The sequence below is a fragment of the Melozone crissalis genome, unplaced genomic scaffold (genome assembly GCF_028551555.1).
Source record: "Melozone crissalis strain CALT ecotype California unplaced genomic scaffold, PUWL_Pcris_2 ptg000029l_1, whole genome shotgun sequence".
NCBI classification, from domain to species: Eukaryota; Metazoa; Chordata; class Aves; order Passeriformes; family Passerellidae; genus Melozone; species Melozone crissalis.
This window is the reverse complement of record NW_026535807.1, coordinates 13,222,064-13,241,111: the sequence shown is the minus strand read 5'-3', so window position 1 is coordinate 13,241,111 and position 19,048 is coordinate 13,222,064. Positions and strand designations below refer to the sequence as shown.

At 36.4% G+C, this 19,048-nt stretch overlaps 1 protein-coding gene across 1 annotated transcript in view; it reads left to right on the top strand.

The window, feature by feature from the left end:
* CACNA2D3 (calcium voltage-gated channel auxiliary subunit alpha2delta 3) overlaps nt 1-19,048 on the top strand; it is a 383,943-nt gene that overhangs the window by 295,005 nt on the left and 69,890 nt on the right. Inside the window, exons 19-27 of the mRNA XM_054281044.1 lie at nt 1,103-1,174; nt 1,408-1,469; nt 3,314-3,381; nt 5,073-5,118; nt 5,271-5,368; nt 6,300-6,393; nt 7,957-8,052; nt 9,195-9,316; nt 9,901-9,981. Of these exons, the coding sequence (XP_054137019.1) occupies nt 1,103-1,174; nt 1,408-1,469; nt 3,314-3,381; nt 5,073-5,118; nt 5,271-5,368; nt 6,300-6,393; nt 7,957-8,052; nt 9,195-9,316; nt 9,901-9,981 (739 nt within the window). The remainder of the gene's footprint in view (nt 1-1,102; nt 1,175-1,407; nt 1,470-3,313; nt 3,382-5,072; nt 5,119-5,270; nt 5,369-6,299; nt 6,394-7,956; nt 8,053-9,194; nt 9,317-9,900; nt 9,982-19,048) is intronic.

Sequence of the window (19,048 nt, the reverse complement as noted above, 5' to 3'; positions counted from 1 at the left end):
CAGGCCTGGGGGATGGTTGTTGGGGTTTTTTAATCTTTTCACCATCATGGCACATTCATTTGTGAGAGAGGTTGTGTGTCCTTTGGGAGGAAGGCAGGGAGCACCAAGGTGTGCTAAGGGCAGAGGTTTTAGGGATGATGGACCAGGGACTTGGCAGCTCCCAGATCTGTGAGCCTGTAGCTTGTGTAGAAAAAGAAAGTTACAGGAAAAGTGTGTGTGTTTGTGTGGTGATCTAAAAAGTAACAGATTGAAATTGCAGAGCAGCAGCTAAATCATTGTATATAAACCCTTTTCCATTTGTTTTCTGTTTTCCCTAGCTTCTCTGAATTTTTGGCTTATAAAGCAATGAAACACATTTTTGAAGGGGATTTAAAATGTCTTTTGGAAGATGTGGAGAGGTCCAGGCCAATTGTTAAATCTGTGACTGGCCTAAGACTCCACTACAGAGCTAAAATTCAATACCTTTCAAGGGGTGCCTGGACACCAATGGACAACCAGAGGGAATTGAGAAGCGCTCTGGCTGTGTGTTCCCCCTGGATCACGTTACTGATCCAATGGGCTACCATTCTGGTTTTTGTGAGCTAGTGTTAATTTTTGATGCAGTTAGGATAAATTTTCTGGTGCTCGTTAAGGATGCAGCCCAATGTAGATTCTTAAGCAGAATAAATAGTGTAAGATAAGGGTTTTTTACTCTTTTTATTTTCTTGTTATCTGTGTTAATGTTGATGTATTTTAACACTGGTCTAACCAGTTAAATCCAGCTAGGAATCTAGTCCTGGCCTTGCCATGCAGTAAATACAGAATAGTAGTCACACTGTTCATACTAAATAAAATACAGATTACTACACAAAAAGGTATTTTACTATGAAGGATGCTGAGAACTCCTGTCTTATATACTTCAGCTTGAAATAGTATGGCAGGAGCCTTGACCTATACAGTCACTAATAAAATCTGTAAATGGGTTCTCCAGTGTGTAGTAGAATTATTGTAATGAAGAAAATTGAGTGCTACTTAGGCCAGATGAATGTATTGGAGAGCTCAGAGTTTAAAGGATTACAGAAAAAGTAAATAAAGGAATTGACACACAGTTCATTCATTTCAGCTTCGAAATGCAATGGTGAATCGGAAAACAGGAAAATTCTCCATGGAAGTGAAGAAGACAGTGGACAAAGGGGTAAAATATCTATAATAGTATTCCAACTAAATATAACACAAGCAGATAATTTTAAAATTATTTTAAAGGTTGGCTTTAAATATGGCTCCCTGCAGTATTTTTTTTTTTCACTCACTGAATGTAAACTTTGCTTCTAATTATGTCAGTGACTAACCACTTGATCTTTTATACATTTCTTACAGCAAACTAACTTCTTCCCCTCTCTCCTTCTGACTTTCTTGTTGTGAATCTAGAAGCGGGTCCTGGTGATGACAAATGACTACTATTATACAGACATCAAGGGTACTCCATTCAGGTAGAGCCCACCATAATAAATGGACGCTTCACCCAACTCATTGGATTTGTGCTTATACAGACCCTGTGAACTCATTAAAAGCTCATCAGCAAAGGCTGACAATGAAATATCCCTGGACAATGCTGAAAATAGCAAGGAAAAGGAGCCTACCAGCATTCCTTTCAGCTTTTCCAGGGATGGAAAGTTTGTGCAAGCTCACACAGGCAAACTCCCAGTGTTTGTCATGGCTTACGTTTCATTGAAAAAATATTCAGTTGAGGTTTACGTTGAACGAAAGGCTTTCGCAAGTACTTGGAGAGCTATAAATACTATAATCCATTTAAGTAACTACATCTTGAGCCCCATTTTATTATTTTTTTCCACAACAAGAATGTAATGTAAAACGAGATAGTATTTCACTTCCAATTTGAGGTTTGGATGGTTTTTTTCTCTGAACGACCTTCAGTGGATTTCTATAACTAAAACCAAGTAAGCTGGTAATTTTTGCATGTATTTTAGGAGGAAAAAAAAAAAGGAAAGGAAAAACAGGTAGTCACTTCAAAAATGCTCGTATTTGAACTAGAAATAATCTGCTAACATAAGAGCCCTAACTGTACTTTGCACTTGAGGCAGGAGTTTGGCAGTCGTGACACTCAAATGAAATTTTCTTCAATGGAAGAGTTTCACATAACTTGAGCTACATCACCGCACAGAGAAACTATAGGCACATTCCTCTGACCTCTAATGCATGTTAAAATTTACTGATGGGTGATAATACTCAGTGGGTTTTTTGTTTTGTTTTCATGTTGTGGAGTTTTTTTCTGATTGCTGTTTGTTTTTCTTTTTTGTTTATTTTTCTTTGGCACTGGCATCTTGCACTATTAGGTAAACAGAAATCAGGCTATGTACATGTGTGTAGTGTGAGTTATGGTGCTAAGGACAAAAATATAGTTAGGAAAATTCCTTTTTCAACATGGTATGTGTCTTGTTTTGGATTGTTGTGTAGATTTGGGACAACTGCACACTGCAGTGTCAAAGATGTTTAGTGTTCAGCCCTTTCCCAGACTGAGCTGTTGATTGCAGTTTGTGTGCTCTTGGATTTGGTGCCTTTCCATGTACTTCAAGTACTAGCCCATGAATTTGCAGTCTTGCTGATTACTGCAGATTCCTAGCTCAGGATAATCCCCTTCAATGAATGAATGAATGCCAGAAGGTATTCTGTGTTTGTGTTCAATAGCAAGAGGCATGGGATCCCCCAGCCACTTCATTAAACTTGGATGTTTTAAATGGTAGACTGAAAACCAGACCAAAACACAGTGTGTAACTGTTGAGAATTTATGAAGCTGAAGTCAATACAAAAGAGCTATGCTAGCTGAAAATATGAAACACAGAAAAATTAGTCCAGGAGGAGTCATGATGCTGTTGTCACATTTGAAATTCTTTTCCTGTCAGTAGCACCATCAATTCCCACACTTCTGCAGTTTCTCAACAGCTTCGTCTGATTTACGAAAAATTATCTCCCTCATTGTGAGGCCATGGTCATGTTCAAGGCTCAGCTGAAGAAATCTCATGCTGGGTGAACAGCAGTGAGCTTAGAGGGGCTCATTTATTAGTTTGCCAGGGAATAATGGTTTACTGCACCTCTAAGCACACATAAATACAGCCAATTGTTGCAGGCACATCAGAACTGAGACATCATTGAAGCAACTAATTGAACAATAAATATAATTGGTGAGGGTTTGGAAACAAACAGTTTTAAGTTAATCTTAGTACATGAGCTGGAAATGTTAAAAATGAAAATAGCTCTGAATGTCTGCTATTGTTTGTCTCACAGATTTCAAGGTCTGTTTTATTTCTCTGCACAGTTTAGGTGTGGCTCTCTCTAGAGGACATGGAAAATACTTCTTCAGAGGGAATGTAACTGTAGAAGAAGGTAAGATACCTACCTTCTCATGTGGCTTACACAGTAGTTTTATTGTTAATTTGGTAGTTCCCTGTCTGCAGATTCCAGAAGAGCATTAGCCCTTTTTTTTTCTTTAAAAATCTTTTGCTTCACATGGCTTTAGTCATAGTCAGACCGTTTGTGACTCTTCTTTAGATGTGATCATTTTCCATCCTCTTCTCTCAGTATTTCAGAGAACAACTCATAGCCCAGTGTTAATTATTTGTGGTGTTTTGTGAATGAAGTAACCACGAAGAGCACTGTAATGGCTGTTGGTTTTGTTCACAGACTATACATTGTGAAATCTTTCAGAGCTGTAACTGGTATGTGCATTAGCTACAAGGATTTGCATGTTTCTGATAGTAGTAGAAGTACCCAGGGAAAGAACTGTTCCTTGGTTTTGCTTTTTGATACGTCCCCAACTAAATGAGTGGAGGAGTCAACTGTGAGTCATAAAGTTGTTTGGCAAGAAGGTATCTAAAGATGAAGGAGAGTGGAGGAATTTCAGAGTGTTGGAGGGAAGGTTGAAAATTTTAGAAGCTGCTGAGCAAAAAGTGTTTTAATAGAGGAACACTTTCAGATTTTTTGCTGAAGTCTTTATTTCCAAATATTCTTGTTTATCAGTGTTGTTAAGCAAGACAGCTAATTTCTTCAGGTCTTTGGCTGTATTTTGGGACATATGTTCTTCTCAGGAGAGATGTGAAAGAAGTGCCTTGAAGTTTGAGTATCTGCACAGCAGCTACAAAGGAGACAAACAGGAGACTTGGAGCTACTCCCTCCCCAGACTGTTCCCAACATCCCTGTCACCAATGTTCTTTAATCCAGTTGCACATCTCAGTCAGTCTGAGTCCCAGATGCACCCCCAGAAGTGTTAACAGAACCACAACAGTTCCCACTCTTACCTTCACTGATTCTCTCTCACTTCATCTCACTGTCCTCCCCAGGGACCACAGTTTCAGTTCAGTTTTGGCTTCCCTGCCCTCCTTAGTCGTGGTTGCTCTGTCCTTGTTCATTGTGTACTCCAGGGGGTTAGACCCAGAAGCTGCCTTCTGAACTCTATTTGCTTATTGTCTATTGATACGTGGTTTAAGAGTTTTTAAAATTGCCAAAGTACATTTTTATTGTGCTATATAACTAATGATATGGTTCTTATTTACAAGCATATGTGTGACCTGTTAGTACAAAAAACCTTTTCTGAACAATCCCATAAATTGGTGATCGTGTTCATCGGCTGTGTGCTTAGGTTTTGAGGGAATTGTCCTTAATGAATTTTTTCTTTATAGGAGAGGAGAACAGATCACATGAAATGAAAAGTGTGTATTTTAGCATAAAGAATTTTACTGGCCAAAGAGAACAAGGGAGTATGAACAGGAGTCTGCTACCATTTTGCATTTGTCTTTGCTCAAATTATCTTCTAAACTTTAAATATATTATGTGAATAACTCACTTAAGTTAAACATATCAGCACAATTTTTTTTCATACCTTTTCAGTTTTAGATTTGATTTAACTAGTTTTACTGGTTTGTTAGACCCTGAAGTGCATTTGAACATAGTTTACTGTGATTTATTTCATTATGGTAATAATGCACTTTCCAAGAAGGGTTTATATTATGGAGTGTATGCAAATAATCATCTGTTACCCAGACTTCTCCCTAAATAACCCATTATTATTCCTGTTACAGGTTTACATGATTTAGAACACCCTGATGTATCTTTAGCAGATGAATGGTAAGCCTTAAATAAAGCATGAAATTAGTGTCTGTTACCCTCCTTGGTTTCATATTGTTTGTGCTTGCAGAGCCCAATTCTTTCTGTTCAAAGACAAAGAAAGATTGTGCTTGTAGAAATAACTTTTTACTGTTTTGACAACGTGTTCACAGGTCCTACTGCAACACTGACCTGCACCCTGAGCACCGGCAGATGACTCAGTTGGAAGCGATCAAACGCTACCTCACAGGGAAGGAGCCCCTGCTCCAATGCAAGTACTTGGTTAAATGTGGATTTGCAGGCTTTATCCAGCCAAAAACTGTCATACTTAGCCTTCCACAAAAAATGCAATATCTACTTAGTCCAACCAGTGAAGGAGCCCCTTCTCCAATGCAAGTACTTGGTTAAATGTGGATTTGCAGGCTTATCCCAGCCAAAAACTGTCATACTTAACCTTCCACAAAATGCAAAGCTACTTAGTTGAACCAGTGATAGGATTGCTTAGCTGATGTTGCAATTTCATATGGTTTTAAGCTTTTCTCAGGGTATCAATAAAGATATTATTATTTATTAGAATTACTATTATTGGTATTAATTATGATACAATTTTTCAAATTTTACAGTAAACTATGTGCCTGTACCAAACATTCAAGTTTCTGTTCTTGTGTAGCTGTACTTTGCAAGATTATCACCCCATCTGGTTTATAAATTAAATAGGACAGATGGGAATCAATCCTTGGATCATGCCTCTAAAGAGTATACCTGATATTTCATGAGTATTTTGGGGAGGATGCATATGTAATTAGCATTTCTGAACTGCAAAGCAGAATTAAAAGATCAGATGGTGCATATTCTGTATGTTTGCAGAAATGCAGAGCTTTTGTGACTCTGACTAGACCTACTTGTTGTAATCTTATGGCACATGCAGACATGAGCATTAGATAATATAACCATGAATGAGTTACATGAAGTGGAGTGTCATTGGATTTTGACCAAAAATTGTTGCTAATGAAATGAAATTATGTGAAAAAAAACTGCATTGTGGTAAAAGACATTGTAATATTATGTAGTAAAAGCTTTGTAGTGCAAAAAATTTGAAAGCATATCACAGATAAAATAAAATGTAAGAAAAACCTATTGTTTAGTCATCTAAAAAGTCTTTATATGCACATACATTTACTGATTTTATTGTTCTGTGGTAGGTGATAAAGAACTGATCCAGGAAGTTTTGTTTGATGCTGTTGTGAGTGCACCAATTGAAGCTTATTGGACCAGTCTAGCATTGAATAAATCAGAGTAAGTTATCTTTGTGTCCATCATTATTCATCAGTTCATGGCTGCATTTTTATTATTTATGTTAATGATCTGGTAGAATATCTAACAAATCCTGAAATCCATGAAAATATTACACTAAGTCTCTGATCATAAATGCCACCAAGTTTGAGTTCAATGTGAAGTGTTTATCTTATAGAGTATGTCATGATGATTAGCTGAAATTTTCACAGTAAAACTGGTGAAATTGTACCCTTATTGAAATTTATACTTCTGTGTATTTTTAACAAAGAGCACTTGGGAAGTTTATTGCAAAATTTACCAAAATTATTGATGCAATTGGTTCTTTATCTCAGAATAAATTTTATATAGAAAAACTTGCACTGGAAAATAATTTTATTAATCCTTGTTATGTTTATTTTCCAGAACTACTTGGGGTCTAGGTTCTGTTAGGAAGAGTCAGGAAATTAGCCAGTCCTTTTCAGCGTTTATATCTTCTACTTTATTTATTTGTGCTATGATATACTAAGGTGTTAAGTAACAAGATTTTATCCATATTGGAGTAAACAGGTATTAAGCTTGGCAGTTTGCATGAAATGCAGTGGTTGAAAGGCAATTTGGGAGATTATCCTGATAAGATTTTCCTCAATTTCAACCATTTTCTAAAAGTTGAATGAAAAAATACTTTGCTGTACAGCATAAATACAAGCAACATGAATAAATAAAAGCAACCTGATAAGACCTTCTTCATCAGAGAGCTATCCAGCCTTCTCTGGGAAGATAAAGATAAGAAGTTGTTGCATGTTAATAAACTGTGGCCATTGAGAGGTGCAAGGTGTCATCCTACACAATGGAATAACAAATCCAAAGCACAAGGACAGCTGTGGAATGATGCCAGGGGGAGACTTTTGAAGCCCTTTCAGATTCTGACTTTTCTTTATCTTGTCTCATTCATGAAACGAGAAAATGGCTCTGGTCCCTGGTTTTGTGGTAATGGGACTGAAGTTCTTGCAGCCATATAAGAATTGGTACTGATAACAGTGCAGCAGAGGAGTTCAGTTTGAGCTGTCTGCCATGACCATGTTTTTTTTCCCAAGTTTTAGAGGCTAAAGCCTGTTCTGATGACAGCTAAGTTTAACTCTCAGCTGTCTGTTCTAAAATGTTTGCTTACCTAAACAATAGTCACAGCTATGACTTGAAGCATAAATATAGCACAGAAATGTTGAGTGGACTGGGAACTCCTGCTCATCTCAGAATCACTGTGTATCACTGGTTATTAAATAGTTTGTATGTAGCTATGCCACACCTTTTTATTCTATTAGTCTATCCATATAATCCCTTCCTACAAATCCTACAAAATTTATTGTGTTTGGCTTTTTAGTGATTCTTAGTCTAAATAGCAATTCTACACTGCGTACCATTCAAAACCCAGATGACTATAACTTAAAACCAGTATTTAAAAGTAAATCAATAAATAAGGGAACTATGCCTAGAATAATCTTAAAGACGTGTACACTTGTGCTTTCTGTGGCAGTGAAGCAGCTCTATCTGTTTCCTGTCTCAGACTTTGGCTCTGCTGTGTTTCAGGAACTCTGACAAGGGGGTGGAAGTTGCCTTCCTTGGGACACGCACTGGGCTCTCTCGGATCAACCTGTTTGTGGGGCCAGAGCAGCTGACCAACCAGTGAGTGACAAACCCTGCCAGGCAGCCAGGGGAGAAAAGAGAGGAAAAGAATAGACTATTTTATGAAGCCTTCACACAGAGCAAGTTAGAGAGATATCCTAGGATCCCTTAAATTAGTTCTTTGACTGGAACATTTAGAACAATGAACTGTTTTACACCTGCAGCCTATAAATCTGCTTTCCCTGCACACACACCTGCAGCCTCACATCTCTCTTCAGAGAAATTACAAACATGCTGCATCTTTTACTACACCACCTTAAAACAAATACCTCTAGGCTTTTTCAGGGATTTTGCATCATTGTTGTGGAAAATATTTTTGGTGTTGAAATAAACCCAAGGGACAGAATTGGACTGGGTGAAAGAGCAATCGGGAGACTTCATCATACAAGAGTTTCCCATTTTCCTTGGAGAAGATATAATCTAGTGGAGGTATTATGCTTATAAAAGAAAATCTGTGTTTGATATTTATTGATAAACTAACTTGATTGAATATAAAGTTCTGTGGGCTTATCTGAGGACAGATATTGTTGTACAAGTAGGTGACATCAACAGCACTACAATTTGTCACTGTAGGACAGAAAACCAGAACAATGGAGTGGACATTATACTTGTTCTTGGCATAAATTTTCTTCTGTCAACAGACAGAATTTGTGGAAATTATTGAGGAATAAAGTACTTGGTTGTCCTCTACCATCCCCTACATTGTATTTTGAACATAGGCTGTAAATTTTTTCACTACCTAAGAGTGATCACCAGTGGTAACAGACTAGCAAATCTCCAGTGCCTTTTCCACCTTGTGGAGCTAACAGTTCTTATATTGTGCTGAAAGAAAAAGGCTTTTTAGTTTAAGCATTTTTTTATTTACACAAATAATTAAAAACAATTTCAGTGGTACTTAGAGGTACTGGTTATAGCGGTTTTTATGTCTTTCACAATAAAAGTTATTGTGTGTCACAAATAATTATCAGTAACTAAATTTAGCTCTTTTGTTGAGCAAGTATTATTAGAAAAATTGTGCTAAACCATTTTCTTTTGTAAAAGACTTCTGCTTTTTTTTTGTTTCTAGCTTTTTTCAAAGCTAGAAACCATTATGTGCTATGCAACAAACAACAATTATTTTCTTTCTCTCTTTTTTTCTCAAGAGACTTCCTGACAGCTGAAGATAAGGAGAACATTTTTAACGCTGATCATTTTCCACTCTGGTACAGAAGAGCTGCTGAACAAATACCTGGGAGCTTTGTCTACTCAATCCCATTCAGCACAGGTCTGTAATTTTGTCATTCCTTGAATCCTGAACCATGCATGATGCTGAAAGGATCCCAAGGGTGTCAGTACAGAGTGGGCTTTGTAGCTGATCTCAAATATTGATCTGAAATAGGCATTGAAATTTGCAGCTACTTTGGACAGGTGTGTTTCATGGGGCTGCAAGTGAACCCCCAAAGTGTAGTGTGACACTTTTCATTTGGTATTTGCAGTAGGTAGTATTTTGTATTTAGTATTTGTAGTAGGTAGAACTACATTTTAACAAGTATTTTAAGCAGCACAAGTCCAGCAGAGTCAATGTCCATATTTTTGAGAAGCCCTGCCAGTTGTCACCTTCGCTGCCCCTTTTAGCAGGGGAGGCAAAATCTGATGGCTCATTTCAGTGTTTTAAGTTTGTTTTTGGCATGCTGGGGAATTTAAAATGTCAGTGCCAGTATGTTCTGTGCATATGTGATGTTGCCTGTTTTATTTTCTGAACACTATATCCACATTGACTATTATCTAAAACCAGGGGAAAAAAACCCCTAAATTTCCTCATTTTGCAATAGATTGTTTCAATTTTCTCCTCCTAAACACACTCCACAGAAACTTCCAACAAGAGCAATGTGGTGACAGCCAGCACTGCTATTCAGCTTTTGGATGACAGGAAATCTCCAGTGGTTGCAGGTACAATTGTTGTAGTTTATACATGTTGTTAATTTTTAAAAATCAGTTTATGAGTTTCTCACTTTCTCTTTTGGGTTTGCACGTGTAGATATCAAATCTTTTAAGAGAGAGGAAGATGCAGTTGCACCTATAAAATATAATTGGATGGCTAAGTGTGGAGAGCATTCAATGCTTCCTCTCTCCAAGAACTTGATCCTTTATTAATTGACTCTCAAACCTCCCTGTGAGCTATTGAGTTTGACTTCATGGAAATTATAATTATCTGTGAAGGATTTTTGGTAGACAAAATTCTCTGTCATCATAAATCAGATTATTATGATAAGGAAAAGGAAATATAAGAAAGGAGTATCTGATGTGTAAATATTCCACCCAGGCTTCATGTTTGAAAATTCTGTGCTATAACAGAATACAATGTGGTGAGTTTGTCTAGATTATCAGAGATGTGGTTGGTTCAGAGCATAGAAATTGAATAACAAAGCCCTACTGTCTGTCAGCCAAGAGTATAACAGTACCTAAAGACTAAAAGGTGAAGTGTGGCAGCTACAGAATAGAGATAAAACACATTGATTTCAAAATGAGAGTAAGTAATTTTGAAATTGTTGGATGTTCCTAACTCAAGTTCAGATGCTTATCTCACCGGTTTTTTCTACTTCCCAATGGTTACTGACCTTTAAGAAGGAATGAATTTTGATAAACCTTATGATTTATTTTGCCAGAATCCAAGCTCTCTTATCTCAGGAAAAATTAGATACTTACCACAAAAGCAAGAACCACCTATTTTTTTTCTTATATTTAAAATACTATTTAAAATGCAGTGTATACAATACTGAAAGAACAAGAATGTGCCAGAAAAAAAGGGAAATTTCAAATACAGAATATTTCCTCAAACACAGAATATTTCCACTGATAAAAAAAGATTTTAGAAGGTCAATAGGAAAGCAGCTTTCTGACTCCAATCCACAAGATGCATTCTTCAGAAATGATTGAACTCCTCTATAATATTTCATGAGATCTCAACTTTCATTTCATACTCCTGATAAAACATAAAATTGCATTTATAAAGTAACGGCAATGCAGTTACCTAAAAAGTGCTGGAGATGTAATTGAGATTTTTCACTGAACAAGGAAGAAGGTTGACGTGTTATTTCTAGAATTCTCTTGGAGTTAGAAAAAGTTTCGTCATGAAGTTTTCCATCATCTCTAAAATGTGTAGGGTTAGTAGATATCCTGATATTTATTCATTTTTTACAATTATTTGCAATTTTAACTTTGAGAGGGTATCACATGTTATTATCTCTAATACATCATCAACAAGTTTTGGGTGTTCATTTTTAGTAATTGTAACAGAGAAAAGCAGATGTTGCTTCCATTCCCCCAATAATTCTGTTTATTATTGAACATTTAAAATTGCTTGGGGACTATACTTTCTATCTAAAATAAACACAGAGGCTTGAAAGCTTTTTAATGCCAAAGCATGGAGAAGAATTCCATAGTATCTGAAAAAACATAATGCCATGAAAGACAAGAGCAGAGTACCTTCACTCTGAAGCATATTAGTGGTTTTTTATTTCTAGTTCTGTAAACTTTATGTGCTAGATAATTTGTCTACAATATGAAGCATTTTTAAGAGTTTATTTTGAATAATTTTTTCTTTCCCTCTTGTATTGCATGTTTTCAGGTGATTTTTCTTTTGGGGGGAATTCACTTTGGGTGCATACAAACTTTGTTCTATGAAAGTATCATTGACCCAGCTGCAGCCTCTCACAGACGAAGTGTATGCAGTATTCTTGTTCTCCTTAAGATCATGAATGTGACTTGTCAGTCCTAGTTTCCCTCAGAAAACCTTCAAAAAAGTACCCAGCCTGCAGTTCAATTTTTAGGTTTTTTTATAAGACTGACAATATTCTGTGTTAAGCAAAATGGATTTGGAGGCAGAAACTGGAGCAGTGATAAATGGGAGAAGTTTGAAGTTTTTATTAGCTTGACTTGGGAGACTAAAGTAAAATTATGGCTAATGTTTTCAAATGCTTCCATTGGAGTTCAAATTTGGCCAAAACATCTCATTTTATTTGGTGTAAAGTAAGTATTCCTTATCCCCATTTGGTCTGAGTAGATTACAGTAAGCAGCAGGATGGGATACACATTTCATGTTAAATCACTCTGTTCCCTAGAGGGATTTGACTGAAAATTAAGCTGTGCCAGAATGTTGTTTATTGCAGATCACTACTAGAGTTTAAATCTGGCAGAAAGAAACAAGAACATTGTTATAAAATGGAAAACTGAGTTATTCCTGCCCCTGAGAGGGGAAAAAAGGAACAAAACCAACACTTAGTGCAAAATCCATAGATTTGGGGTTTGGGGTTTTTGTTTTATTTTGGGGTTATTGAGGTTTTTTGTTGTTCATTTGTAGTGGGATTTTTTTTGTTTGTTGTTGCTAGAGCTTTGTGTTTTTTATTTGGCAACCCATCACTTATAACAGATTTCATATAAAAGTCTAAGGCTTAATCCAAACAGCAAAGATTCAACTGCATAAAATAGGCAAAAAATTCTGAAATCAGTGAGTCTGGCAACTGTTACTACAGAGGAATTGAGTGTTGCTGCTCTTTCACCATCTGTACCTACTAATACCCGTTCCCTGTCAGAATGCCTTTGCTTATTGGCAAAAAGCCCATGTAATTTTTTTCTAAAACCTCTCCTCCTTCTTCCAATTGAGATTGTGATTTTCTTTTTTTTTTTTACTTCAATGAATGCAAATTTCTCTAGAAGATGTGTAGATAAATATTTAATGTAAGTGTAGTAGCATCATATTTATTGCTGTGTTCAGTTTAGTTGCAGGAGGGAGGTAACAGTGGTACTGCAGGCAGGGCTTTCTTTAGATTTGAGCACATTTATGTTCAAAATTTCTTTAGCTGAGTGTTTTCTGTGGCCATGTCTTCCATATCAAGATTGCATTGAAATATTGAGCATCTTCAAACTGCCTCAGTTACAAAGTGAAGGGTAAAATATGGTGGATTTTTTTCTTAACAAGAACTAAAATTAGGAGAATGGCTCCAGACCCCAGTCTTGAAATTTTGTGAGATTCCTGGAACATTAGTGTTCCTCTGGGTGACAAAGCTGAACTAAATTATGTTTAATATATAATAAGCAATTCTTTCTATCAGGCATAGGAGTGTTACTGAAACTGAGGCAAAGGCAGTCAGTCCTCTTCTGTTCACTGACAGTGGGATTTTAAATGCTCTTACCAAAAATAATCATTATGCAAACAAGAATACTATGTTTTATTCTCCCAAAGAAACTGTTCCAAGTAATGCCATGATCCAGTATTTAACTTTTCCAGTATTTAACTTTTCAAACTTGATCCTTTATTTTTGTAACCAACCCATATACAAATTCAAGGATTTTTTCTCCAAACCCTGGTTAGAGAGAGATTTTTTTTGCAAGTGACCTCATCCATCACTTTCTTTGTTCTCCCTTTTATATAACGTTAAAACCCAACTTTAGTATAGCAATAAATTCAGTTATTCCATGTTAAATATTCCTAGTCAAAATGCTAAAAGGCCTCAGGTATTTTGAATTAATCACCTTGAAGATTTAGCATCTCCTTCTAGGTTCATATCCATAAGCTAAGCTAAGAAATAGTGAGGACTTCATTTAATCCCTGATTTGTTAGAAATGGTACGCAATTTTGAATTATTCTATTCTGCCAGAGGAAAGTGACCCTGATGATCCTGCCGTTTGAGATAGTTAAACTGTGCCTTGAAATTAGGAGAGATCCAAAATCTCATATTACTTTTAAAATACAAATCAGTCATATTGAGGCTGGTCACACTTCAGGTGCTCATTCTTCCTGTTTAGATCAGACTCTACAGGACAGCAGTTTAAAAAGGAAATTTGTGAACATACCAGATTTTAAATAACTGAAACTTCTGCTGATCTAGGCTCTAAGTATGGAAGATTCTTTTAAAAGTTAATGGGGGAAAATATGCACCTTATTTCTGCAAATATGCACTTTTATGACACAAAAACTCTCTTTTTCACCCCCTTTTCCCTTGTTTTTTGGGGTTTTTTTGTGTTAATATTTTTATCTATGTGACCTCAACACTTCATCTGGGTTTTATTTGAATGAATTTAAACTAGGTTTGCATGCACATCTCTCTTTTAACAAAGTGACTCTCAAGTACTTAATCAAATGTAATTTGAACTATTGATATTTCTAGAAGTGACAGATGCTGTAAAAGTTCCACAAATACTGAAATCTGCTGATGTTACAGTAGTACATAGAGCAAATGCATCTGCTCTGTTCTTCTTGGACATGTTTCTCCTATTTTTTTTTCATATGCATTGCTTTCATATTATTTTTAAGAACATTCAGGCAAATGTCAATGCCATATACAGTTCTTAAAATTTATGATACCATCTATAAAATTGCATTTTAATATCGAGGCCTAGGGGAAAATGAATATGTCATCATAATGACACACCAACCAAATTTTTGAGGCATTCTAAAATAGATGCTTTCCTTGTCAGGCAGGAGAGTGATTTATCGAACTTTTACTCCCCATTATAAGCCACAGAATATAATATTCAGCAGTAGCATTTAGCAAATCCCTCAAAATGTTTTTCATGTTTTGGTGAAAACCATGACTTTATGTTTTTCCAGAGTTTCTTGTTCATTTTGGATATTGTTTTTGCATCCATAAATCTAATATTGGTATACAGACTAATGTTTCCAGCTTCAGGAAAACTGAGATGTGTATTTGTACAGCCTAACATTATGCAACTCATATTCTGGGAAAAATTGCTTGGGGAAGAGGGTTTGGAGGAGGAGGAGAGTGGAGAGAGGTGAACTCCACCGCTGGATGCTTTGGAGCACGTAGTGAAGTCCTGTCCCTTTCCATGGGCTGAACAGGGAAGCTGAAGTTAGTGACATTTCACATTTCAGACATTTACATTTGTTTGCATTTGTTCTCAGTTAGTTTCACCACACAGAATCAGTGTGTGGAATAGTTTAATAGTGCTTCTGCTTTTTTGAGGCAGTTCTCTGCTAGTGTTAATTGGAGAATTTAACCTGTATTTATCTAATTCTTGGGCTTTTCTCAGCACTTGTTCTTAGGGAATCCAACTCTTTGACAGATATATCCCAATAAATATGTACAGTGAATGGCATAGAGCATCTGCTCTTTGCTTCTGCACTTCTGCTTTGCTGTTGGGGTTTGTTGGTCAGCTGGGTTCCAGCTATACATAATTTGTGGAGGAGGAAGATCCTTGCGATCTAGCAGCAATCAGACTCTAGGGGCATTTTGCTAAAGAATTCTGCTGCCAGCAAGATAAATCCCTGATTGCAGATCAAACAGAACAAGGGCAGATGAGCTGTTGGGTCCTTTGGATAATAACTTCAAATAATGCTGCACAAGGTTGAAGCTGCAATCATAAATATGAATACATTGCTATAATTTTAAGTATTGAGAACTGATTAATTTATTTTCCCTTCAGTGGACTATATTTCCAAACATTAACAGTGGTTTTTCTCATGTGTTTTATCTTGAAATGAGCATGACAGCCTTTGCAAAAAAGTTGACCATGTAGTGTCCATAGCCCTAAAATATGGAGAGATCCCTCTGCAATCAGTAGGAGAGAGCAACCACAGCTTCTACTGAGAGAGGTGTCAAGTTTGTATTTTTGGTTTGTTTATTGTGGGCTTCTGATTCCTACACCTTCTCCCTTGCTGTGGTTTACTGTGGCTGCTGTTGTTGCCCGTTTTCCCCATGATCTGGGGAACATGCAGCCACATTTCGGGTTAGACAAACTCAGGATGTACCAAAACTCTAAAGATTGTGGTTGCTAATGCCACTTTTGGCCAAATTAAAAGATCCAAGTTGTAAAAGTAGGCATCCTTCTTGGATGTTTGACTAAAGCCTGTGTGTCCTTATCTCCTGGACAAGGAGAAAAGTTAGATTATTGTAATGGTTGTTATATTCCTGTTAATTGTTAAGCAGAGATAAGCTATGTGTATTGTCATTAAATGTGCTGCTTTGGTATTCAAGAAGAGAGATCCAGGTTTTATTTGGATATTGTATTACTAGAGAATAATGAAGCTGAATTTTGATTGACTTTTTGCAAGCTCTCAATGGAAAGACAAATATGGCAAGCAATTATGTTTCAGTTTAAACTTTGTGTCTTTCAATATAGATGCTATTGGTCATTTTCTGTAAAGAGCATGGATGTATTATAATTTTCAATTTTTGTTCTAAAATGAAATTTTAGAACATTTTTCTGTAAACAAAGCAATATAATGAGCCTTTATATGAAAGGCAGGAATGCAACAATATGTGTGTTTTCCCTGCCTTTGCAAATGCCTTGCAGAGTAGCATGTCCTGATATTTTGTTGACTTTGAGGAAAAGTGTTTTTCACAGAGATTAGAAAAAAATACTGTGCTTACTATAATACTCTCATGAGATTGCTGGAAGGACAACAAAGCTTTCTCAGGATCCTTTATCTGAAAAATAAATCTGTGCAGACAAATAATTTCAGTGGCAGATGTCCATTGCTAAGCTTTATAAATTAAGGACAGTTCTGTGTGAGGATTCCCTATATTCAGTCTTCCACTTGTTGTAGTCAATAATTTTTATCAACAACAGATTGTGGCTTCTATCTCTGTTTATCAGTAGATGAAAATTCTATTTCCTCTACTGAAAAATAAATATTTTACTTTTATTAAATAACTGAATCAGTACTTCTCTCTGTTCATTTTCTGCTATTACCTTATCATTAGAAATTACTGGATTTCTTAATTACAAACACTTTTACCATGGTAACTATAATATACAGGCTTATTAACATCAAATGAAAAATTTCCCTGTGATTTTTTCCTGTTTGTTTGTTTTGAGAGGTGGGTTTTTTTTGTTTGTTTTTCCTTTGGGAAACAGCATTTTAGAAAGTATGGAATCAGATTTTGCATGGATTGGCTCGCTCTGTTCCCACAGCAGAGGGAACTAATGGAAATACTTAATACTCTGCTTTCTGGCAGAACTCCCTATTAATTTACAGCCTTGTGTGTGCATGAAAATCCCCAAAACATCTTCAGTGTGACTCAGAATGAGTTTCTTTAAATGTTGCTGTGCCTTTCATTGACTCTCCCTCATTTTCTTTTTTCCTTCTTCTTCTTTTTTCTTTTTTTTTAAATATGTGAATGATGATACAATGAGAAAAGTCTGAAAGGTTTTTGGTGCTAGATCTGGTTTTTTAAGGACTAGAAAAATGTTCTGGGTTATTTCTGGCTAGGAAATTTCAAGTCAATTCTTGCTTTTCTTTTGCTTGAAAATATCAGAAGTGTGAAGTGATTTGTGATGGAAGCTGCGCTGCTGTGTCTGAGCCTGTTAGAAACATTGAGGGTGAAATCTCTCTGGAGTTGGAAGTTTATTAGCTTTCATCTCAGGATCTACACTTTGAGTACAACTGTGCTCATTTTAGGTTGTCACTGTGGAAAAACAGTGATTTGGCATGGCCCCAAACTCATTTTTGGGCCAATGGGCAATAAGATCCAATCCAGTCTTATTTCTGTCTTCTGTATCTGAAAAACTGTGTTTTGCTTTGGAAATTGCTGTGGCAGTAAATGGATAAAAGAGAAAAAAAATGTAGATTTACATATTTAAATGATTTAGTTCTGAAAGTAGATTAGATTATTCATTAAGCTTTACCAAATATTTACAAGAAAAAAAAAGTAAACATCAAGAGATCAGATTAAAGAGCCTTAATACAAATATTCTACATATTAGGATATTGTAAAAAATATAAATATTCTCAAAATGTTGTGCTGATGATGCCTCAGCTGAAGCAATGTTCCCAGTCTAGGGTACCACATTTTAAACAAAATGTAAAAGAGCTGAAAATGCTCTAGGGAATGCAGGAGGGAAAAAAAAAAGGAGAATGTGATCTTGCAGGAAAAATTTGAAGCGGCTCAGTTTATTTAGTTCAGGACAGAGAAGAATGAACACAGCCTAATAATGATATGAAGTACTTAGCATTTAAAAAAAAAAAAAAGGAAAGAAATGACAGACAGTAATTGATTGTTTTCAATATCTGCTAGATTTAGATTAAGACTGAGATACTTAATTTTCTCTGGACATGAAAGTAACGCAGATGTAGGAATGAGCTTTAATATTTAGGTTGCAATTATTACAAAGTAGATAAGAGCAAGGGTTACATGACTCCTGCCACAGAGCCCATTACTCAGTCGAGGCTGTTCCTGGGACAGCTACAGAGCTTGGTCTCAGAATCTGTCTGTGGGAAGGAGAGGGCAGATCTCCAAATGCCACAACACAGCTTCCCCTTGCCCTTATTGCAGATTTTTCCATGGCCTTTTTCCTCCATACTATAAACAATGCTGATTTCTGCTTTGGCTACCTGGACAGCTCTTTATCCCTGTCACTGAGGACAGTTAGGGGATGCTTGAGATATCTGTCACAAATAGCCTAAAATGTATTTTATCCAGTCTTGGAAAAGGGGAATGGAGTTCCTGATCTCTCTTGATTGCCTTAAAATAATTTCTAAGAACCATTAAAATAACTACCTCTGCACACACAAAATATTTGTGGAATTCTAAGCTTATGATATTCAAATAGTTTTGGCTCTGATTTCCTCTGATAGCAAAAGAGCTCTGCAGAGAGCAAGGATGGAGCCTTGAGTGAATCCAGCTGAATGTTCCCTCTGAGAGGGAGGACGTGTAAACATGCAGCTACATTATCCTCCTGCTGAAGGGCAGCACTGTGGTGGGAGCTGCATCTGCAGCATGGCATTTGCAAAATGGAGCACTTGTGTGAGGATTTGGGAATAAATGGCTTCAGAAAAGTCTGTAGCAAGCTTGTAAGCCAGCAGGATATCAGGCAGTGTCTTCAGGTATGCTCTGTCTACTCCTTTTGGGGCTTGTATCCAAAGCACTTCTTTTAGCATTTCTTCCTTCAGCATTTTCCCAGCTCTCTTCTTTCTTCCCTACTAAGTAATTTAAAAATTATATGCAAGGTGCTTCCTATTTTCTAAGTTAGGAAATGAATGTAAGGTTTATTTGCT